The sequence below is a fragment of the Notothenia coriiceps genome, unplaced genomic scaffold (genome assembly GCF_000735185.1).
Source record: "Notothenia coriiceps isolate Sejong01 unplaced genomic scaffold, NC01 NC01_scaffold00018996, whole genome shotgun sequence".
Lineage (NCBI taxonomy): Eukaryota > Metazoa > Chordata > Actinopteri > Perciformes > Nototheniidae > Notothenia > Notothenia coriiceps.
Window position 1 is genome coordinate 524,584 of NW_011351697.1, and position 25,238 is coordinate 549,821.

General features: G+C 39.3%; 2 protein-coding genes across 2 annotated transcripts in view; one reads left to right on the top strand and one right to left on the bottom strand.

Annotated features, from left to right (window-relative positions):
* The window catches only part of cp (ceruloplasmin), a 737,508-nt gene that overhangs the window by 400,648 nt on the left and 311,622 nt on the right, over positions 1-25,238 (bottom strand). The window lies entirely within an intron of this gene.
* pds5a (PDS5 cohesin associated factor A) overlaps positions 9,329-25,238 on the top strand; it is a 57,240-nt gene continuing 41,330 nt past the window's right edge. The window contains 3 exon segments of the mRNA XM_010778021.1: positions 9,329-9,421; positions 10,355-10,507; positions 15,787-15,990. Of these exon segments, the coding sequence (XP_010776323.1) occupies positions 10,394-10,507; positions 15,787-15,990 (318 nt within the window). The 5' untranslated portion in view covers positions 9,329-9,421; positions 10,355-10,393.

Genomic DNA, 25,238 nt, shown 5'->3' on the forward strand with positions numbered 1-25,238 from the left:
TATAATAAGAGCAGCGGCTAACTATTCATTAATGACTAGATTGTTCTCTTGATATCAAAATATCAGAGAAGGATGTGCAGATCTAGACAGGTGGCAACTTGAGGGCCCATTTATTTATATTATTTGTTTTGCCCAGTAAACAATCCAAAACCTAAAATTGTGCAATTGACTTGATCGTTTATTGGGCTGATAACAAACCTGTTTAAATGTCATGCTAGTGCTGACATTAGCTTATATAAGGCTGATATAATAAGAAAAGTACAAATATAAAATATTACTAGACTTATCGCTGACATTTAAGTAAAGATTTAAATTAACTTTACTGTACATTAAATAATATGCTTAACTACAGACAATTATTTATTTTTTTTAAGTTTTGCACTAAACCTTATGCCTCAGGTCTATAATTCTTCGCATTCTTTGTTTCTGCTACAGCTACTTTAGGGCATGACCATTGACCTCTATCAATCACTTCTAACCCCTTCACATCTAATCAGATGGTTGCAACCACAAATGATAATTTTCACTTTCCTTCCTTTTCCTTCTTTCTCTCTCCCTGTGTTTGACAGTGTGATGGTACCGATCTAACTCCTAAAATCCAGGAGCTGAAATTTCAATGCATTGTGTTTCTAAACATTCCCAGGTAAGTGAATGTACCATATAAATACTGGGTGAAAAAGCACCTTTTATAGATACAATAATATAATGTAACTCATTTATATATGTAATGTGATTATAATAAACCTTCCATACTTAACTTTTCACAAGGGGTTGGATTTACATACTATAATATTACTACATTATATACTATTATGTTTCCGCTAAAGTAAAAAAGCCTTTAGAAAAGCATTACAAAATGTATGAGACACTACAGCAGTGGTTACACAACAAATTCATTTGTTTTAGTAGTTGTTTTTATGAATTTAGATGTACCATATTAACAGTTTCTACATGGGTTTGTGTGTGTGTGTAGGTACTGTGCTGGCACCATGCCGTGGGGAAACACAGGCGACCACCGGGACTTTGAACCGCAACGCCATGACGACGGCTGCATCGAGGTTATTGGCTTCACCATGGCCTCATTGGTGAGATGAAGAGGGGATATGAGGGGGGAAATAAATATTTGAAAGCTGTTAGAAGCGGCGGTAACACTGGTGTATGTTTCAATACCCTCCTGTTATTATAACCTTCACTGTAAGAACCTCTCTCGTCCACCAGGCGGCGCTACAGGTCGGCGGGCATGGAGAGAGATTGCATCAGTGCAGAGAAGTCGTCCTCACTACCTTCAAAACAGTTCCTGTTCAGGTGAGGACTCTTAATATATAGCACTGTTGAGGGACTGGATTTACCGTTTTATAATACACAGATTCTAGCTATAGAAAGTTATTACTACTTTTAAGCTGAATTACACAGGCATACATCAAGGTTAGACATAGGAAGTGAAGGATTTCCATCAAATAAAGTACTCATAGCTAACTGTGCAATACCTGTTTGTTAAATTGTGCTTCACTTGATACTAATAAAAAGGTATTTGTGTCGTATATTTAGTGCAAATATGCAGCCTAAAAAAAACAAGATCTGTTGAATATAAACAATAACAAAAAGTAAAAAAATAGCAATACGTAAAGTAGAAAATAAAACAGTAAAGTCAACCCTTATTTAAAGCCAAATTAAAAAGATGAAGGCTAGAATTGAAGCCGGCGCATTGAACTCAAATGACCTTAGATCATGTTCTTACCTGCTTATTTCATGGAAAAAACATTTTGTTTGTTTTAATCATTGTAGTGTCACTGACATTAAAACAGTTTTGAGTTTTATTTTGGGTCTCTGTGTGTCCATGCAGGTGGACGGTGAGCCGTGTCGACTGGCTCCATCCACGCTCCGAATCTCCCTCCGAAATCAGGCCAACATGGTCCAGAAGAGCAAGAGGCGCACCTCTGTGCCCCTGCTTAATGAGTGAGTCACACACACACACACACACACACACACACACACACACACACACACACACACACACACACACACACACACACACACACACACACACACACACACACACACACACACACACACACAGGAACTAGGCCAGCAGTGTTGTAAAAGCCCGGGTTGCACAGAGTGAGTCACTCAATCTGTTTAGTGGGAGCTGACATTCACTCCTCTCCGTGTCCCACGTCTCCCTGCAGCCCGCCAAACCACAATCACAGGAAATGGATATGTTTACATTCTATTTAATCAAAACAAAAGCACCGGGGAGATATCCAATCGCACTCTGACATGTTATACCGTGTGGTTATCGGCTGAGAAGAAGAAGAAGGAGACGTTTATTGATTTACGTCAGGGTGAAAGCAGCTGCATTGTGGTCGTCTGCAGTGCTGGAAGAAGTACTCAGAGATACTACAAGTAGAACAAACACAGTCTAAAAATACTCCATTAAAAGTAAGATTTCAAATTCCTGAATTAATATGTGGATTGTATAAAAGTATTATCAGCCAAATGGACAAAAGGTTTCCAAAGTAAAAGTACTGCACAATCATATAAAAGTGTGATTTTTAAACATATGATATGATGCATTTTTATACTACTAATCTATCCTTCAGTATATAATGTATACTTGTATTTGCTCCGCATTGACAAACTACAAGATAAAACACAGCATTTGTTACTTATATATATCCATAAATCCAAGTATCAGAAGTAAAACATCAGTATGCTGAAATTATTGTCCTAGTGTTATATTATTGATCAAGTAAGAGCATTTTAGTGTTGGAGCCAGTTTCAGATACTTGACATACTACTGGGAAGTAGGGTACTGCATCATATATATTTAATGTACAAATGAACACAGAAAATAAAGCTTTTGGAGCAAAAGCCTGCGGATTTGCCTCTGAAATGTAATGGAGTAGAAGTCAAAAGCAGCATAACATGCGCTTGAGACTTGAATAAATGTACTTGCACTCGCGGCTGAGTAAAAATACAGCTTATATCTGGCTACTAACGCTTCTCAGACCCTGTTGACTAACCCACTCCATGTTCAGCTGTCATATCTGTGGGTCTGCAGTGATAAGAGACGAGCTGCAGCTCCTGTTCTCTGTGCTCTTCATGTTTGTCCACTTACCTGATGGGCTTTTCTCATCCCCCCCTCCTCCTCCTCTTTTTATCAACACAAAACGTTATGATTACTTATTGTTTTCATTTGTTTACCTTCTCTTTCTTTTTTCCCTTCCTCTGCTCTTGTTTGATTCATTTCTTCCCCCCTACTCCTTTCCCTTTTCGCCTATATTTTGCATTTTCTCACTTGTCTCCTCTCCTTCACTCTTGTTTCCTTGTGTCCTCCACTCTCTTCTTCCTTCCTCTCATTTCCTTATCTCCTCTTTTCTCTCTTCCCCTCCACTGCTCACCTCGTCTCCTCTCTGCCATACGTTTTTCCTCTCCTCGGTGTGTGTTTTTGTGTGTGTGTGTGTGTGTGTGTGCGGCTGTAGTATTCAGAAGGTGTGTGCAGCTGATCTGCGCCGCCTCTCTGCTCCCCCAGACTCCTTCTCTGTGTAAGTACCTGAGACCCTCTGTCACTGTCTCTTTCGTGTCACTGACTGATTCGATGCTGTTTCTGTCAGCGTTTGTTCGTTTGGGTTCAAACAATATTTGAGGATACCTAAACCAGTCCATGTATTCAATCACTCATACCATGCAGATTGACGACGCTTTGTTTAAACAATCTAAATTCAACCCTCAATTTACTTTCATTTCCAATAATAAACCCACATTTTGAATGATTGTGAGTCTTCACAATATAATAATAATAATAATAATAATACATAATATTTATATAGCGCCTTTCACGAAACCCAAGGTGGCAGCCTTTATCATTTAGACTCCTTTCTTTATGCAAACTTTTAGTCAAATGAAGAACATCAAAAATATGCAAAATTACCAATTGTTTTTTTTCTTTTGTCCAACCTATACAAACGATAAAGGTGTTAAATACTGACTCAGAGAAACCACTATTTTCAGCATCAGCCTCGACAAACTTGTGTTGGATTTCAAATCTCGTATTGATTGAACCCAGGTTGCATCGTATTGTGTTGAATGTGAGTTTTGGTTATTTGCCGACTGACAGAGAAGAGTGTATGGCAGCGTGCTGAAGCCACTTTTACATTTGCTTCTGCTTCTTGTCTTGATGTTTTTCTCGCTGTAGTCCCTTTACCTTGAACTTCTCCCTGAGCTTTGTATACCCGCACCGCTCCTTTGCTCTCTCTTAATGTCCACGCCCTCCCCTGAAAAGCTACTTTCTTAATATTGCTTCCGCTGTGAATGAAAAGTGACCTTAATGTACTTTATTTTGAAACATTTCTGTTCCTCTGCAGGTAGGAGTTGAAGCCTTTGATCATACATCATGTTTTTGGCATCAATTTGTAACACTTATTTTCGCTAAAGCATCATTACCCATACCATTGACTTAAAAATGTGTTTCAGGAGGATAGCCGAGCTGTACATCTTTACAGTAACAGCTCTGGGGATCATTTATAACTTTGAATACTTTTTACAAACTTTTTTTTATAGTTATTTACCTTTTTTTATTTATCTTTGATTGTATCCTTAATATGTAATCTGTGCTGTTTTTCAATCTTACCCTGTTGCTGGTAAACGACTGAATTTCCCCACGGGGATTAATAAAGATCCATCTTACTGTATCTTATCTTAAACCTCCATTTATAACTTAGACTTTAAAACCTTGGTTCAGTTCCAAACCTTCACGTAAAAAATATTTAAAAGGTTGCAAAAGCAGCAAAGTTTGGTCTGTGATGCGTGTGTGTATACAGTATGTACTGTATCTGTGTGTGTATGTGTGAATGTGTCCACATCATTGTTTGTTTGTCTGAATTTGTGTGTGTGAACGTGTACACTATGTGTTTCTTTGCAGCCCCCACTCTGTTCCAGATCGTCTGCGTCTCAGAGTGAATCGGGTGAGCCTCCAGGAGTACGACCGACTGCAGTACGACAAAGACCGGCTACGAGACATATGTAAGGATCTTTTAGGTGGCTATAATATATTTTTTATTTTAAATCACATGACGACTCACAACGATTATGTAATTTGTGCCTCTCAGCTCATTGTTTTGATTTTCCAGCCCAGCATGATGCCGTTTTCATTCACTCTCACTGTTCTCAGCCTGTTCATCAGCAAACAGCAGATATACCGAGTAAGAGACGAGCTAATAAACATAGGGAAGCATTTAGCAATTATGAAAAGAGAATATTGGAAATACATTCAACAGCTGGACACCAACATGACTTTAAAATCTGAATCAGAAATTCTTTATTCCCTCCGGGTGAAATTGAGCTTTGCGAAAATGTGAAATAAAACATAATAATTGAAAGTAAAGATGTCCTCAAATAAAATATTATACAAACATGGCAGTTTAGTTATTGGATACATTATTGATCATGTTGCTTTGTAACTGCTGAATGTGTGAATAGGCACCTGTTGGCTTCACCATATTAGTCTTTTAAAATGTCAAGAAATGCAGCCGAGAAAACTCTTTTTTTTTTCAATGCATCATCTTCTAAAGTGTGTTTTTGTATCGCAGCCATCCCTGTAGGCATAGTGGTGGTGAGGGGGGACTGTGACCTGGAGACATGCAGACTCTATATCGACCGACTACAGGAGGCAAGTTTCCCCTTCAATCTTCATCAATGCTCATCATCACTTTTCCTCAACATTATTATTTCATGATGCATATTGCTTATAGACGGATAATCGCTGTGTGTCAATAACGAGCTAACCTCTGTGTGTGTTTCATCTGAAGTTTGTTGTTAACCTTGAAACCTGTGTGCTGTGATTATTAGGATTTACACCAGGCGCCATCTACTGGCCACAGAGTGCACTATCAGGTACATCCCTTCTAGTCTCTTTTTGCTGTAAAAACTGGGTTATCATCAGTTTTGGCTTCGTATATAAAATGCCATCTGTTAGGGAATAATTTGCCCTCGTCCTCTTTCACCCTCTGACTCCAACCTTGAGCAGCCGCTATCTCCCTTAAGGAGGGGCTGCCGCTGCCCTAGCAAGTTGCTGTTGTTACCAGTTTGTGACCGGGCAACTGTCGGTCAGAGATGATTATTGTTGTGGGACGCCTGGAACACATCCTTCTCGGGGTGTAGATGACCTTGAGCCATAAGCGACAACAAATGTGATTCAGTGTCCTCAGCTGTTTAGTCTATCTATTGAAGAATGTTGATTATTGCACTCTGAACTAGTTAAAACCTGGAACTACAGGAGGGTGCTTCAGAATTGATTGTGGCATCTCAACTGTGTGGTCAGACCAACGTGGCCCTATGACATGTCTTGTGAATTCTCCGGCCGAAGCTCCAAATAAACCGTCAGTGTTTGCCATCAAAGCTCCTGCTCTCCATCGTTTCNNCACACACATACACTTTTCGAAATCCTGTTTCCCCCACTTTACAAATATGTTTTTATTTTAACGCAAGCCGTCATCGCCACGGAGGAGCACACAGCCTCTGAGCGAGCGAGACAGAGAGAGAGAGCTAGAGAGCACACCTTTATATATTTCATATAGGTGTAAAAAATAAAGTAAGAAATCATTCCAATGTGTACTATAGGACAGTTTAAAAGGGGGGTGATTAAAATATGCATAAATAAAAAGAAAGAATGCTAACTAACATAAGATAAGAATAAACAAGTTTAAATTATTTGTTACATAATCACCAATTGATACAGTATTTACCTATCAACCAGAAAATGCTGTCAATTAAGGATGATTCCAAGCCCCATATGCCTTCTCTGTAACCAAAAGATTGTTGGCACATATGTACACATGGTTTATGAATGTACTGCAGTAAGAACGTTCTGGAAACAGGTTATTGACATTGTATCTGAGATTATTGGAGTTCACATACCCTATCTCCCAAATATTGTATTGTTGAATGAGGATTCTTCTCTTGACCTACAGAAACATCAGAAAAGGGTGCTTTTCGCTGGTCTAACAGCAGCCAAAAAAATAATAGTAATACGATGGAAACCCCCACATACTTTATTTATTAAGCAATGGATATCATCCTTCCATGACCTACTAATCTCAGAGCTGTCAATCGCTTCTGCTAATAAGGCTAAGGGGGAAACATTAGAGGCTATTCAAAGAGCTGCTGATCGGGTAATATCATTCATGTAAATGATGATTGTAAATATACGCACACCTTGCTGTAATTGTAGATTATTAGGAGTTAATCGCAATTCAGCTTAAACAGATTAAATGTTATGTGGGAAAAAAAAGGTATGAATGTATTTTATGTGGATAAATTGTTATGCTATAAATTGTTATGCTATATACGTAGATGAACTCAGACGATTGCTAAAAAACATCAGGTAGGATTTTCTGTGAAATGGCAAGATGGGTGGGAAGAGGGGGGGATGGGGTGGCATGGGAAAGGGATTCCCTATTTTTTTTCTTTCTTTGTCTTTTCTTTTTCTTTTTGTATTGTCTATATCAGGGGGTTCCCAAAGTGAGCCGCCCCGTGGGGGCGCCAGAGAGCTTCAAGGGAGCGCAGGCCGCGCAGAAAAAAAGTAAGGAGAAAACAGGTTTGACAATCTAGCTAGTTAATTAACTTCAGCTAAATGATATGGCGAGCGGCAAAATATGGATACATGTTTAGTGGAAGTTACCATAAAGTGAGAGAGGAGACAGCGTACTGTCAGAAAAAACGGAGGAAAGTATGACAATGATTACTTTGAAGCTCAGGATTTTCGCATGGGACCGGTCCTGATGACCACTCCACTGCCACAGTGTGTTATCTGCAGACNTCTTTTTCTATTTGAAACTACGTACTGCTATGCGCACATATGGAGTTCCTTGGAATCAACCTCTGCCAACACATCAATTAGTTAAGGTCATATTAAGTCCAAACAGTGTGAGCGGCACTACTTCATATATATATAAAAAACTGCAAGATAAATTAACCGGATATATTGCTATCTCTGCAGTATGGAACGCAGATCTAAAAAATTCTACGCAGACTATTGATTGGAAGAGAATATGGAATAATATCTCCTTAACATCGCGTAACCACAATCACCAATTGATACAGTATAAAATGATACACAGATATTACCTGTCGACCAGAAAATGCTGTCAATTCAGGATGATTCCAAGCCCCATATGCCTTCTCTGTAACCAAAACACTATTGGCACCTATGTACACATGGTTTATGAATGTACTGCAGTAAGAACGTTCTGGAAACAGGTTATTGACATTGTATCTGAGATTATTGGAGTTCACATACCTGTCTCCCAAATATTGTATGTTGAATGATGATTCTTCTCTTGACCTGCAGAAACATCAGAAAAGGGTGCTTTTCGCTGGTCTAACAGCAGCCAAAAAAATAATAGTAATACGATGGAAACCCCCACATACTTTATTTATTAAGCAATGGATATCATCCTTCCATGACCTACTAATCTCAGAGCTGTCAATCGCTTCTGCTAATAAGGCTAAGGGGGAAACATTAGAGGCTATTCAAAGAGCTGCTGATCGGGTAATATCAATATCAAATTGGGGGGCCACTAGAACTGCCACTGGTACAGAACTATTGAGAAAAATGTGAAGTATAATAAGTACTTATGTGAAACTATTTAATTGTAAAGTGGTCAAACAAACGAAACATTACTTAATGTCAGATGGTACTGCAACGATTACATTGTATTTGTCATACCAGTTCACCACCAGGTGTCATTGTTTTCACAATTAATTGTGTAATAGTGAAAGTTAATTTGCTAAGGTGTTAATGCCAAAAGTAATTAAAGTAAAAGTAGTATTGGTGGTGCTCATAACAATGTGAGACACAAATGAAGCCTTATCTGAGTTAATGTTCGTAGTTTTGTCTCTTTAATTAAGTAAACCCAATCATTTGTATTTATTGTAATTATACATTTAATTTATTTTGAGAATAATCCTAATTATTTGCTTATTTGTTATACTGTAATGTCAAAATTCTTGGAAATACATCACAAAATCATACATCTATTAGGCGGTGTAATTTGTTTTGCATTATGTGCATACATATAATTGTAAACCCCAACCACACGTTGGTGTGAAGGGCAGACATGTTAGGTCAGCACCAGTCTATGGTCAGCGCCAGAGCCCTAGAGAGATTTCTCTTTAGGGCTCTGGTCAGCACATATGAAAACATTGGCAACGATACAGTGAAAGACAGAAAGTGATTAGAGTGTGCAAGTTGTTTGTTTCTGACTCCCGCCATGTATGTGGAGCTGCAGTGCCGCAGTGAGACCGAGGGGGCGCTGTGCACCCAGCCTCACAGACACCACTGACTGAACGGACAGAGAGCTTTGTGCCGAAAACTAAAACCAACCTGTGTCAGACTAATGAATTAAAACGGCCCACTTGAGAGGTAAATACAAACGAGGAAATGCTTGACAAATGTGCTGCTGTTTTAGTCGTAGGAGTATATTTGAAAATAGATTCATTTTGCATTTGTTAGGATGTTAAAAATCCTCTGTGGGTGCAAGTTGGTGTGAGAGAGGAGGGCTCAGGGCGACGGTAGCAGCCCTGCTTCGCCTGTAAACTAGCGGCAGAACGGAGCGATGCGTTGAAGTTGAAAAAAGACAGAAACAAGTAAATTAGCTTGATTTTAAAACTTCACAAAGTAGTTGTATTTGTTTTAAACCGCACGAACTGAACACGGGCATGGCTATTTGAGGCAGAGGTGATAAGATACTTTACTTCCTCTGTGATTGTATGTAGCTGGAGATGTGATGGGTACCTCCATAGTTTGCGGCCTACGCTAGCAAAGTAGGCTAACCAGTTAGCTAGCACGGCTAACGTGTATTAGCCTTTCGCTGCTAGCATTATTACTTCCTTCCCGCAAAATGCTAGCGGCTAGCCAATGATGTTTGCACTGCAACTGGCTAGCTGGCTAATTTGATAACCTGTATGACAGTAAAGATACATTTGCTGCTGTTTTGTTTTTTTCAAACTGGCTTTCCACTCAATTAGCGATTCAAATGGCTGTAAGGTTACCGGAATAGCAGCACTGCTTGTTTCTCTAGCGATACAGTGTTTGATGAGAAATGTACTGGGAATATGGAGCTGATGTTTAGCTGGGTTGTTTTAGCATGCGAGCTAATACTATGCAGGCAGATGGTTTAATGTTGGCTTTCTCTCTGAAAAGTGTTCTGGATTATAATATCGTTTAGTACACAGGTGCGGTTTGACTAATTCGGCGATTAAATTTCAGACTTGGCAAATGAGAATGATGCTTAAAACAAGGTTTTTGTAAGTGCGGTAGCATGGTGGTGCTGAACTTTTGTTTTCTGACCCATAGAGGCCAGTAGAAGACCGTGTGGACCAGACATCAACAAGCATGGAGTTCCCGCAACAGCAGAAACCGGCGGTGGACGGGAAGATCATATACCCACCCGGAGTGAAGGATATTACGGACAAAATCAGCAACGATGAGGTGGTCAAACGTTTAAAGGTATGTGTGTGTGTGTGTGGTTTCATCCTGTCAAGATTCATTTTCTGCAAGTCCTTATCCCATGTATCTGTGTCCAGTCCCTGGCAAAATGCCAATCCTTCTTAACTTTGTATACTACTGTACATTAAGTCATAAGAGGACATTTTTCTTGTATGGTAGGCCGTTTTCCAAATCTTCTGTGGTGTTGTTTAGTTCTCTCAGATTGATAACAACACTCAATATTGCTTCTAGAACATGATTGTGATTGTTGAACTTCTGTGACATGAATTATTGTTGTTCAGTAGCATTACATTCTCAGAAGTTTATCAGCATTTCATTTTGTTCGACTGCAAAAATGGGCTTATCCCAAAATATCAACTTAAGATAAGCTAACATTGAAGCTGTTTTTACTGCAAGGGAACAACACATTCACTCGTGTTTGCATTCCCTTTTCAAAGAAAGGTCACATTATTCAATGTATACTTGCGTATATTTATCTTGATTCATGGATATTTTAGTTCTGGGCACTTCCCGGTAGCAGTAATAAAACTACTGACCTATTCATTTGAGATATTGGAATCGTTGCATTTGGAGTTTAGTCAAATTTGCTCTCACTTCTAGCTTTTTAGCTCTCCGTGTTTGTTACGTTTTGAAAAGTGTTTAGATTTTGAATAAAGTGCTTGTATCTGCTTGACATCTCGACAGTATAAATTGTTAGTCTATTTATAAACTGGTGAAACAAAACACGACACCTTTTATTATTTGTTATTTTAATACGTCTCCCTACTCTGGGTTGCTCTCCTGATTGTTGATACCACAGTTTGATGTGATCTAATAGTGCAATTAACAGTATATACTTCTGAACTTTAATACAAATGGAAGGAGCTTGAAAATGAACATTAAAATGCTTCAATGGTATTTGCTGTTTTTTACTTTGGAAGGTGAGGGAAACCTGAGATCAGTTTCTGGCTCAGTCAACACCTGAGAGAAATATCTGGCTCTGGCTTTAGCGGCTTAATGCTTCATTATGTTCACCAGTTAAGATTAAGGCAATAATTCTCATTTTCAAGTTTAGAATTGATGCAGTAGTTTTAAACATATTTATTATAGCCAATTAAAACATGGGTGCTAAACCCTGTTTCAATACATCCTGATATCTTCCCCTCAGCCTCCCCCACACTTCAAACCTTCAGCAATATAAAGTTGACAACTGTGCTTCAGTGTTTACAGGGATCTTGTGACTGTTCTTAATCACGTTAGATTGTTTACTACTAGACTGGTTACCTGACATCCTAGAGGTGTTTATAAAGTAGCATTGTGACCATAAAGCACACATCCCTTTGACAAGCAGGTAGGGATGGGTACCGAGAACCGGTACTAAGTCAATACCGGTACCTGATTGGATGGTATCGGTATACCGTTAAGCCGCTGGACAAACGGTGCTGCTATCGGTATATCTGTTACGTCTACTTCCTTAGTTTAACTTTAAACCATTCTGGTTGGTTGGGAACCCTCATCCCGTGTGATGTATCCGGTTTGAGACCCCTCTGATTGGCCACTGTAAATGCCACTCCTCATCTCTCTCAACAGCGCTCTTATTATTGTTGTGAGACCCCCGCAGGCATGGCGGACAGAGCGAAGCGATCGAAGGTCTGGATGCACTTTAAAAAAATGAAGTGGCGATAGTGCAAGGTGCAATCTATGTACTCAATTAGTTGCTTGTAAAGGGGGTAACACAAGCAACTTAATGAAGCATTTGCAAACGAGACACTCATTGAATCTTAAACGGTGCTAGCGATAGTGCTAATAGTGCTAGGGGCTTCAGCCGCGCCGTGTGTAAATGTGACCTGAGCGAAGGCTCGCAGGCAGGTTAGCTGCTGCGTACGGGTAATATGTTTTGTTTACCTGGGTGCAGTCTTGCAGGCACATCGCCTTGTCTTTTTTTAGTTTATTAACACCAAATTATTGAAAAGTATCGATAAGAGTATCGAAAAATACCGATACAGGTACCGGTATCGATAAAATCCTAACGATACCCATCCCTACAAGCAGGACACATCTGCTGAATGGCAGGTTGTTGCCTGTGCAAGACACATGTTTACAGATCTATTTACTCTGCCGTATACTGCTGTGCTTTGGAAATAATTACTAATTGCATTTCCAATTAGCAACTTATGAAAGGGATTCATGACTCATGTTGTATTGCCAGCAGAGCATTAAGCAAGCAGAGAGCTTATTCGCAGTTTTAAAGTCACTTCATCTACATTCAGCCGATATCTCAAGTTATTCTGTAGTTTGGTCAAATGTTTGTGGAACGTTAAAAAGGAGGAGTTGTTGCACCTGATTGGCTACCATTTGTAGTCAGTTCCACCATAGAAATGATTACTCATGTCAGTTTGCAACACAAGGAGCATATAAGGTGTTTACATGAGTATTGCAAAAGGGTTTACTACAATATATTCATGACAGCACTTTTTGTATCTAAAAAAACTACATTTTTGAAAACATGTTGTGGTGTGCATGTATTTTATTACAGTCAATATATGTTCATTGTTGTTTCTTCTAACTGAAAGTTGAATATTTGCTTTGTAGTTTGTATATATGTTGCTATGGTGCAAAACAGATTTCAGTATACACTAGTGTCGATTTAACTAATATACATCCTCGTGTAACGTTTTCAGGGTAACTATCTCATTGTCAAAGATGATTTGTTGTTTGGTAATAGGTGGGCACAAGTTGTCTTTAAGGTGGGGAGAAAGAAGATGGGGGGGGTACTCTTTGATTTATCAAAGAAAAGCCCTTTGTGAAGGAACAGAAAGCTTAAACGGATTGTTTGCTAGTGAAATAACCTTTATTCCTTCGAGGAATAAAAATCATCTGCTTTTGTTCCCAAGCTACAGTAATAGTTCAACACTTTGTAAATACCCTTCCTCTTGCTCAAAGTAAGATGACAAGATAAATCCCGCCCGTTTGTATGCATATTTGAAGTTGCAGCTGTCTGGAGTCTTGCCAACGACTTGTATGATTTACTGTAAAGCTACAACGAAATTCTTCCATTGTTTAGTTAAAAAAAATTATAAAAAAAACGTTTGCTAACAATATTTCCCCTGTGGTGTTGATTGCTGTGCTGCCAGGTGAACAGGATGATTGTACTATTTCTTATCCATACTAAAGTACCAGGAGAGTATCCTGCTTGTTTGATCCGTCCAGTGTGTAGAATCCAGCTACTCCATATTCCATAGTGCTCACTGTGTGTGTGTGTGTGTGTGTGTGTGTGTGTGTGTGTGTGTGTGTGTGTGTGTGGCTGAAGGGTTTAATATCTTGGCTGACTTGTTTGAATGAGATGAAGGGTAGAGCTGCAACTATAAGTCCACTACCCACTGGTACTTTTTCCATGCAAAACTGGCAGAAAAGGCTGTTTATTTAAACACGTCGACTTGGGCTTTGACAATTTAGGGTGGACATGTTTACTATTTCTGACATTTAAAGATATGTTCACACTTTTTCTGAAATTAAATAGACTGATGAACCGAGGAATTGTTTGGTCAATTGATCAATATTGAAAATAATTGTTAGCTGCAGCCCTGATGTAGGGGGGTGGTCACAGAGGACATGATGACTCATGAAGATAAAAATGGTTGTTACAGTTTATTAGATGTTATATAAGCTGCTTGCATGAATTGAAGGGTTGAATTGTAGCTTAATGTAAGATAATCATTATACAGATAACACAACAACTGTGTGGAGTCTCAGACTTTGCAATCATTTGATAAACATGCCACATATATATTTTTAGACGGAGACAAAAAAACAACAATACATTTAAGGCGCAGAGAAACACACACTCCACGGCTCAACCGCCCCACACACTCGTCTCTGTGGAGAGCTTTCACCGGCTGGGTCGTGACTGTTTTAGCTGAGAGCAGCCGACGGTTGGTTGGAGTGTGTGTGTTTGTAGGAGTGAGTGTGGCACTCTCTCTGCAGTCTGCTGGAGCGGTTGGCCCATCCCCCACCCCGGCTCACTGCCTGGCTGTATAAAGAGCGCCACTGCTCTGCTGTGCTCCTCTTTCAGACACACACTCACTCATTGCTCTGCTAGAGGAAGTGGTAGTCCTAGTATCAATATCTTAAACTGAGATGTTTGATATTGATGTGTGCATATAACCTCTTGAGACACAAGAGCTTATGTTTAACAATTTCAATAATGGATATTGTGTCCTGTCATTTTAACCTTGGGCCTTATTTGTTTCGCCTTGAACTAATCAAAACGGACAAGTTGAAATTAGAAGTCAAGCCCCCTAAGCAGCACTGGGAAAGAAATGTTTTTACCAAGCTATGTGCTTTAAAAGTGTTGGAATGTCTCAAACTTATTGTGATTTCAATGAGCTAATTATATAAGGGTTGTTTGTTCTTCAAAGTTCTACGTTGCTTTAGGCTCTTTAGCTCTCCGTTTTGATTGTTCTGGATGCGCAAAAGCTGTAGGGTCGTGTCTCTCTGCTTTGGTTTCTTCATATAAAACTGAATGCAGCCGATTCTAGCAAACAAGCTCTGACAGACCAGGGTATTTGTAACTTAGAAGGCAATGGGGTTATCTGGATCATTGCTGAAGCTTGTATGCATTGTAATGCTTATGTTTATAATTTGTAGCCAACTTTATTGATTTTCTTTGCTATTTTGACCCTGTTACATCACTGTCGAAATAAAATAATAGTTTGCCGTGTTTAAACCATGGATACACGCATGTATCGATTAGAGGTAGTTTGGAAGCTCATAAAAGTGCATCTTTCATTTGGCAGCTGTTAATTCTTCTATATTGCTTATGGGGAAAGTCTTTTTGGCCCAACTGGTGTCATCTGAACAGCAGAATCAGCTGAAATATGCTAAATATATTTATAAAGTAACCCCAGTAGCATTGCAAGTACACTCACCACACATTAAAGGGCTGCTGTTGATATTTTGTGCTGTAGATGAACTAACGATTGCAGACCATTTTATTGTAATGCTTGGGCTGCATTGGGCTTGCTTTTTTAAAGCTTAAGTAAAGGTACTGTTATCATATGAAATGCAAAGCCTCAAAAATCTATTTGTACTAACAACTTCATGCTCCTTGGGAAGGCAACGTTTAAAATGAAAATGGGTTCTATGGATACCCACGAGTGTCTCCTTTACAGATATGCCCAGTTAATGATAATTGCACTAGGGCAAACCATGCAGTTATTAACATTACGTTAAATAATTGTAATAAGGCTTCCCCAAAATGTTCCTTTCTCACCCTCCTCTCTTGTCGCTCTGTCTCACAGATGGTGGTGAAGACCTACATGGACATGGACCAAGACTCTGAGGAGGAGAAGGCGCAGTATCTCGGCCTGGCGCTCCACCTCGCCTCAGAGTTCTTCCTCAGGAACCCCAACAAAGACGTGAGGCTGCTGGTGGCCTGCTGTCTGGCTGACATCTTCAGGATCTATGCTCCCGAGGCCCCCTACACCTCCCACGACAAACTCAAGGTTAGGAGCTGATCCTAGACAAGTGCTTGTTATCCTTTATCAAGCCCCTGTTTCAAAATAAAAACACACCAAGCTTTTCTGTTTTGCTGAAACTCAAAACAATTGAAATGACAGCTGTGCAGGTAATAGGAGCTGTAGTTGAATATCAAGAACATGTGCAAAATAAAATAAAAAGTAATTATATTAAATGTATCATTTCATATGATATGTCTGGGAAAGAGTCTTCAATTCGTCCTGGCTCATCCTCAATCCCATGAAAAATGACTTGAAGAGCAACTTGCAGGTTAGAGACCCCAGTGAATAAATGTTTAGTAAAATTATGTACACACTAGATTTTCAAAAACATATAATTAAATATACACTACAGTGACATCTGGTGTCGTTTTGTCAAGACATTTTTACTTCCGCTTAAAAAAAAAAAGACCACACGAGGGAGAGCGGCCAGTCTAACGTATTCATAAACATGGATTACAATGCTAGTTTTGACACAGGAGAGGTTGAACATGTATATTCACATGCATATGACGGACCACAACCTTATAATTATGAGCCTGCTAGGCGTCCAAGAGACCAGGAGCAGCCAAGGATTAGAAGAAATAACGGCCATCGGCGAGAAATGGAGCTGTGGTGTGAGGAGAACCAGTGGAGAACTGGGCAGCTGTCTTGGTGAGTGACCGGCGTTAGCTACAGTTAATGTTAGCTAACGTCAGTCACATCACAACATTGTGAAGTTAGCTATCATATATCAGGCTATAACTAAAGTAGTATTGATAATATATTAACGTTACTGGCAGGACTGTTGATACTGATCCATAACAGAAAGTAATGCGCAAGTATCAGCCGTATCTCGCGTTACCTAATGCAACTCCACACTACATCTTAGGCGTCTTTTCAAAAACAACCGGAAAAGACAACACAATGATAGTGACCTGTCACTCATGAGGTATTCATACCCAAAAGCATACCTTCATTATATGTGTCAGGAAAATGCTTTCTTAAGGTAGTAAATCAAGTGGAAAGTACGGTCATTTTCTCATAGACTTCTATTCAACCGGACTTTAATTTGAACCCATTGGAGTCGCCCCCTGCTGGCCATTAGAAATAATGCAAGTTTAAGCCAATCCTGCCTTGACTTCTCTGTTCTGACACACAGGTGGCCAATCCTTGACCATTCACCAAATGGTCGACATAATCATTGTTTGATTATATTGTAATATTTTAGTCTATAACATATATCTTCCCCTGAAATGTGTAAACCATCTCGTTGTACATGTAGGTGTGATGATACAACTTTTCTACAAAGTTAGTCAATGAGTTAATGAGACTATTATATACAGTAAAATATTTTGTCCATCCTTTAGGTCAACAGCTTCGGTGCCCTTTATAATCAATTCTACATAATTTACAATGTAAATGTACAAATGTAATTTTCTCATAGATATCCATACATTTGGATTTACTTTTGTAATCAGTAGGGTTGCCACCTGCTGGCCATCAGAAATAATGCAGGTACATGTAATGGAATCTTCATTGATATATTTTTGTTTAAACTATTCTACCTGAAACGTATAATATAACACTTTGTTGTAAGTGTACAATGTGATGATACCAGCTGCAAAGAACTTTAAGAGGCAGTCAGTGCCTCCATGAGTTGATGAGAATTTCATATAAAAACATCTATCTTTCTCTGAGTCAGCAGCTTCAGCGCCACTCAAGGTCACGAGCAATCACTGCTGCTGTGTTAAGATCTCTGTTGTGTTAAGACATCTGTCGTGTTAAGACATCTGTCGTGTTAAGATCTCTGTCGTGTTAAGATCTCTGTCGTGTTAAGACATCTGTCGTGTTAAGATCTCTGTCGTGTTAAGANTAAAGCTGTTGAGGCATGGACCGGTGATCGACAAGCAAAGTTTAGGGGGCGATCGGACCGTGTCCATTGGAGTTACAGTGGCATCGTGTTTTATGGCAAGGGATGCGTTTCCATGGAAACGGCATATGATGACACCCCATAATTGACGTAGAGCTGTTGAGGGCTGAACCATTATCTGAAGTCTGCTGCTCTGAGCATGTCAATTGTAGCTATGACATCATCGTGTTCCATGACACAGGTGTTTTATATTTGAGCTAATGACGTGTCCAGAGATCAAAGGTTTCCATGGTGATTAGTGAGAGTAAAGCATTTTCATTGTTCTGAATGAGAGATAAACCTGTTACATGTGAATGTTTTGTTGAAGAACCGCAACAGATATCGGTGAAATTTCAAAGCGTGAAGCATGTCGAGGAACTTGAGCATCTGAAGTGTACTTTTTGTGTACTTTCGGGTTAATAATTTGGCCTTTTTGACAGATTAACTAAAGGTGTGCGGCTGCTGTGATGGGGAAAGGTGAGGCTGAAGTTACAATGGGTTTTAATGGAGACATGTTGAACGTTTTTGTCACTTCATGCCCTCAAGAGGCATTTTGTCTAATTATTTTGCTTAATTTTTTTTTATCTTTCAAGCTACGAGATGTTTTACTACGTTTGTCATGAAACATTATGTCTCAGGAGTGTAGGGTTTGGGAATTATGGCAGGTTTAAAAGAAAATATGAAGGCAAAATTAAATCTCTCCACTCTAGCTGTGACATCACGCACTCTAAAATCTGAAGAAGGCCTCTTTACCAAGGTCTGAACAATATCTAATATCTGTAAAAGTAAGAATCAGATTTGAATGTTGTTACTCGAATAATGTCAGAAAGATGTGACATTTTAAGGTTGGAATGAGGTTTCTGAGTGAAAGTATGAAGGAGCAGTTAGCAGTTGAAGTTGCATGAAGATTGTTGAAGTCTGAAGAGTTCTGAACTCTTCAGACTTCAACAATCTTCATGCAACTTCAACTGCTAACTGCTCCTTCATACTTTCACTCAGAAACCTCATTCCAACCTTAAAATGTCACATNAAAATAACAAAAAGTTCATCTCACATACTTTGGTTATAAACCTTGTTGGCAAAACAGAGGGTGCAAACGTTTCTGTAGTCTTCACAAGGTTTTCACACGACTGCTTGCTTGGTATGTGGCCATTGTCCTCCATGCAGATCTCCTCTAGAGCAGTTGACTGTTTTGGGGCGTGTCGCTGCAACAACGCTTTTCAACTCCCCCAAGATTTTTTATGGGTTGGAGATTCTGGAGACTGCTAAGGGCCCACTCGCGAGGACCTTTGAATATGCTGCTTACGAAGCCACTCCTTCTTTGCCGGCCGTGTTTTGGGACATTGTTTCATGCTGAAAGACCCAAGCCACGTTTTTCATCTTCAAGATGGCACTTGCTGAGGAAGGGGTTGTCACTCAAAATCTCACGATTACATGGCCCCCATTTCATTCTCTCCTTTAACACGGATCCAGTCGTCCTGGCCCTTTGCCAGAAAAACAGCCCCAAAAGCATTTGATGTTTTCCACCCCCATGTTTTCACAGTAGGTGATGGTTGTTCTTTGGAGCAAAACCAGCATTCTTTCGCCCCCAAAACAGCGCTTAGCTAGGTTTTTTACCAAAAAAAGTTTCTATTGGTTTCAATCTGACCATATGACATTCTCCCAAATTCCTTTCTTTCTGGATCATCAAAGCTCTCTTAGTAAAAACTTCAGACGGGCCTTGGGACATGCTACGGGGGCTTAGAGCAGGGACACGTCTGGGCACTGCAGGATTTGAGCTCCCTGGCGGCGTGGTGTTGTTACTGATGGTTAAGCCTTTGTTCTTTGGTCCCAGCCTCTACAGTCATTGACTAGGTCCCCCCGTGTGGTTCTCAGGGATTTTTGCTCACCGTTCTTGTGATCATTTTGACCCCACGGGGTGAGATCTTGCGTGGAGCCCCAGATCGAGGGAGATTATCAGTGGTCTTGTATGTCTTCCATTTTCTAATAATTGCTCCCACAGTTGATTTCTTCACACCAAGCTGCTTACCTATTGCAGATTCAGTCTTCCCAGCCTGGTGCAGGTCTACAATTTTGTTTCTGGTGTCCTTTGACAGCTCCATAGTGGAGTTTGGAGTGTGACTGTTTGAGGTTGTGGACAGGTGTCTTTTATACTGATAACGAGTTCAAACAGGTGCCGTTAATACAGTTAACAAGTGGGGGACAGAGGAGGCTCTTAAAGAAGAAGTTACAGGTCTGTGAGAACCAGAAATCTTGTTTGTTTGTAGGTGACCAAATACTTATTTTACCGAGGAATTTACCAATTAATTCTTTAAAAATCAGACAATGTGATTTTCTGGATTTTTTTTCCTCATTTTGTCTCTCATAGTTGAGGTATACCTAGGATGAAAATTACAGGCCTCTCTCATCTTTTTAAGTGGGAGAACTTGCACAATTGGTGGCTGACTAAATACTTTTTTGCTCCACTGTATATATAGCTACAGTATCTACACACAGATCCATCACACACCTGATACTATACCTGTCAAGCTTGGATTCAATGAAATAAAAAAGAAACAATGATGAAACATAAATATGGAACATAAAAACCCACATAAACATACACACGCACACACACCCCTCCCTGCATGGATTCAATTGCCTCTGTGTTTGCAATTATGGCTCAGCAGGAAGTAGAACGGAGCACCTGGGTGTCCTGCGGTGGAATACACTCTGAGTGAACTCTGTATATGAAAACCTCTCTAATCTAGGAAATAAAGGTTGAACTACTCTTGTGCCTGCAGTTAAATTTCAATTTCAAATACCAGGAAGGATTGTATTTCTATATCTATGCTTTCCCAAGTGGCCTGTTTTTGGCTGTGGAGGTAGATTTACTCACATACTGCACAAACAGTGACGTTGAAAACATTACACATTCATTAACACAATGGTTTGTTTGTTTTTTGCCTTGCTATCAAAATGAAACACTGAATGTATTCAGTTCACTAGAGAACAACACAATGTATACAAACACCAAAAAAGCAAACATGTTTTCAACTATAACTAATGTAATAATACAATAATTATTTACATTTTATCTTTCATATAATGACTGTCAGGACATATATACACTTCTTGCTCTTTTTCTGTATCTACCCTTTAATTTTCTTAGTTTCTCTTATCCCCAATTGCCTTTTTACACAGGGTTAAAGTGGTTTCAATCAATAGGCAGTGGCTTTCAGTACAAATTACTTTGCCAGTCTTTTTCATGGGAAAAGAACAGGCTTTTTTCTAATGTTTTTTATTTGAACTCATTTACCGTTTTACTGTGGCAGGTAGGTTGTGTGTGTATCTACAGGCATGGTTTCTCGGGAAGCAATTTTCCACTGTTTGCAAGCAATGTGAAAAATCACAATAGCAATTGAAATGACTAGTATAGTATAACTATACTGTATACGCTAAGCTCTTAAGAAGAATAAAGAAATACACTTTATATTATAGAAGAAATGTCAGAAAAATGAACAATGTTGTATGATCGATCCAAAGCAGACCAACATATCTCTTTAACTGTCAGACAGATTGCTGTAGAACTTGGTTCAGAACACATAATCCAAGTATTGAACGTCAATTCTGGAATAAAACTAAAAAGCCTTTCATCAGATGCATTTTCATGGTGAAATACAAAAAACGTAGACAATGCTTGTAAATGTTAGAATACAGGTGGGTTAACAATCCACAGATACACAAAGAGCCTTTCCAATTCAATAATTTATTTGTTTGCTTATTCATAGATCTATTGTTTTATTCATTTCCACCTTGGCTGCAGTTTTAGTCGTGAATCTGCTAAATGTAATGCAGCTTTTAGCCTGTGTACTATCTAGAATGCTATATGAGTTTAAAAATGATAGATCTTCTTTGTACTGTAAGGAGTGTTATGCTCGATCACGAAAGCCATCATGACGTTTTTCATCCTTCAATTTACAATAAGAAAAATACTGATTTGGAGTTGATCTAGCAATAGGAAAGAAATGAGTGTGTATGCATCATATTTACAGTGCATTTGATAACATTATTGCCTCTATAGCTGGAAACAGACAAGTGTACATGACGGATTAAAGCTGTCAGCTTCCACAGGTTTGGCTGTTCATTATCAAGTGATTTCAAATGACATGACCACAGGGCATGTTGGCAAATAATGTCTGTTTTTTATTCGTAACTGAATCCAATGAGGACTGAGGACTTATTATGTAGCTCTTCCCTGTGCGCTCAGCAGTCACACTGACACTTGCAAGTACATTCCTCTTCATGTAGACCTTTGAAAGTCCTCAGTGGAGACTTGAAAGACCACTTGGACTCTGTCAAAACTGAAAACAGTCGGGAGGAAGCCAGCTCGCTTGTTTGTGCACTGCAGTTTCTTTGTATTGCGCTACAGGTGTGTGTGTCTGCTTGTGTTTGATATTTATCAAGATGCAATTCCCAAGAGAGAGAGCGAGGGGGGCGGGAGACTGGGAGAGAGGGAGATACCTGAAATCAAACTGGAGAAGTGAAACACCCACAGTTGGAACTAATACTATCCACTTCTCCACTCTCTCACTCTACCTGTCTCTATGTATTTCTCATCTTAACAGGACTCCATTCAACCATGTCATTCCAAACATGGCTAACGTTTTTTTTTCCCGTCAAAGTTTTTCACATAACAAGTTTCTGAATTTGTTGTATTACAAATTCATTTATAACATTTCTGACAGCAATAAACCTGCAGCAGGAAAAACATTTATGTAAAGAGTTATGGAAATACTTAACTTCCTCATACTCAGTTATGAAAAATACTGTGCACACCGCATTAGAAAAACTGTAATAAGATGCTCCATTAGTTTGTCAGCGCTAGTGGCAATATGTAGCAGAAGAGGGAGAGGTATAAACTGGTGGTAATTGAAAACCAGAATCCCAATGGGAAGATGAAGGGTAGCCATGCTATTAGATAGAATTAGCCACCCTCTCCCACAGGAGAGCACGTTTAGACACTGCACGCACAAGTGCTTATGTGAGCGGATAGTAGACATGTGTGTATGAGTCCATTTGTGGCTTTCGGAAGGCTAAAATCCATCACATTAAGGGATTACAATTTCCCACCCTCAGCACCATTTTGACATTGCTCTTCGTCAATGATTAATAAACGTTGATAAATGAAAGGATGGGGTTTCCATAGAGGGGGATGAGGTTGGATCTAAGGTGGGTTTCTATTTGTACATTGAATAAAGGATATGGTAGGTGAGTAGTAGAGTAGAGAAAAGAGGAAATACTTGTGAAAACAGAGAAGGTTATGAATTCAGAATTTGATTACAGATGATAGGACTAAGCATTAGATGGAGGAAGGATGGAGAGAGGCATGAAGCCAAGGCCAGATTGGCGGTATGTAAATGTATGGTAAAGTTCAAATTCAGTAAGGTGATTGCCTTTGCATCTGCGTCGCTGAGTGCCAAATACTAATGGCTAGGTGTGTCAGTGTGTTACTTTGTGTCTGTGCTGGCACATTTTAAAGAATCTAAAATAGGTTGTCTTTTACTCCCAGTATTAAAAGCCTATAATTAGCTCGCGCAGAAGGACATTACAAGCTGTTATGACCAAGGATGGATGGCTGGGAGGATGAATGGATGGGTTATGTGTTTGGATAGGATGCATGCTTAAATATAGTTTTTGGTGGACATATTGTGTAATTGGGCAACTTAGAGGAATGATCTTGTGAGTAAAAGTAGAGAAGTAAAGATATGAATTAACACGTGCCACTATGAGGTCTATAGCTGTCCTTGAAGCAGTTGTCCTTAGAAATACATTGCATTTGTCACAGTTAACATAAAAACATCTCATTTCCAGCAGTTATCTTAAAATGTGACTTTTATTTTCCATATTTCACTTTATTTCATCTCCAAAACAATATCAAAACCAATTATCTGATATGCAAAGGCAGTGTAGTGAAGCATGCATCTACATTGTTTCAGTCAAACGTTTTGCTTGATAAAGCCTAAAAACTCCATCATTTAGTGAATCAAAAATAGTGTGAACCAGACAGGCGCTACAAGTGAAAAGAGGATTTACATGAGAGTGGACTTTCTGTTTCCAGCAGACATACTGCATTTCTTAATTTAGCAGACAGTATACATGCAGTATGGTAATGGAGTCTTGACACTGGGACATAGTCAATTTCAGACAGATAAGGTTATGCTCCGCTGTTTCTTGACTTCTCTTTTTTAAATAATATCTACAGCTATCTCAGATAGAACAACTGCCTAAGATGTCGTCTAAGATGCCAAACTGGGACATAAAGTATCTAATAGTGCTGAGAATTGCATTTTTAGACATGGAGAAATTTTTTCATTTTCCACCTCTTAAACTACGTAGATAGTCAGTAACAGTTTAGTTTTTGGTTTTTGAGCCATGATATCCTAAATTAGTATTTCTCTCCAGCAGGATGTGAAACATTTCAAGGCCTATGGGCACCATAAATATGTGACTTTAATGATAAATCTGTGCTTCTTATGAATAAAGACAAAAAAGCTGTACACCCTTACGGATTGCAGATTTTTTTTCTACCTGCAGACGTTCGATCATGCGCATTGACTTACGTTCCATCTTGCATTCTACCATATACCGTAGTCAATTTTATATAACATTTGAATCTGAGCTACTGTATCTTCAAATGGTGAAGGGGGAATGATGCTCTATTATTTAACCCTCCTATTGTCTTTGTTTCCCTCCCCCTTACTTTGGTGTTCACGGTCAAATTTGACCGGTCCTGTTTTAAATGCTATTACATTAACACAAAAACCATTAATCATCACCACATTTCCTTTAACACCCTTTCAAACTGTACATATTGTATCAGACTACTGGTATACATGAACAACTGCAGTAAATATACAAAGAACAGACACTGAACATGTATTGTGTGTGCCAGGTGTGATCCATGTGGGGGGATGGGCACATAAGAGCGGGAAATGTGTCAAATTGTTCTGTTCTGTGTGTGTGTGTGTGTGTGTGTGTGTGTGTGTGTGTGTGTGTGTGTGTGTGTGTGTGTGTGTGTGTGTGTGTGTGTGTGTGTGTGTGTGTGTGTGTGTGTGTGTGTGTGTGTGTGTCGTACGTACGTACGTACGTACGTACGTACGTACGTACGTACGTACTACTACGTACGTACGTACGTACGTACGTACGTACCGTACCGTACGTACGTACGTACGTACGTACGTACGTACGTACGTACGTACGTACGTACGTAGTAGTAGTAAGTAAGTAGTAGTAGTAGTAGTAGTAGTAGTAGTAGTAGTAGTAGTAGTAGTAGTAGTAGTAGTAGTAGTAGTAGTAGTAGTAG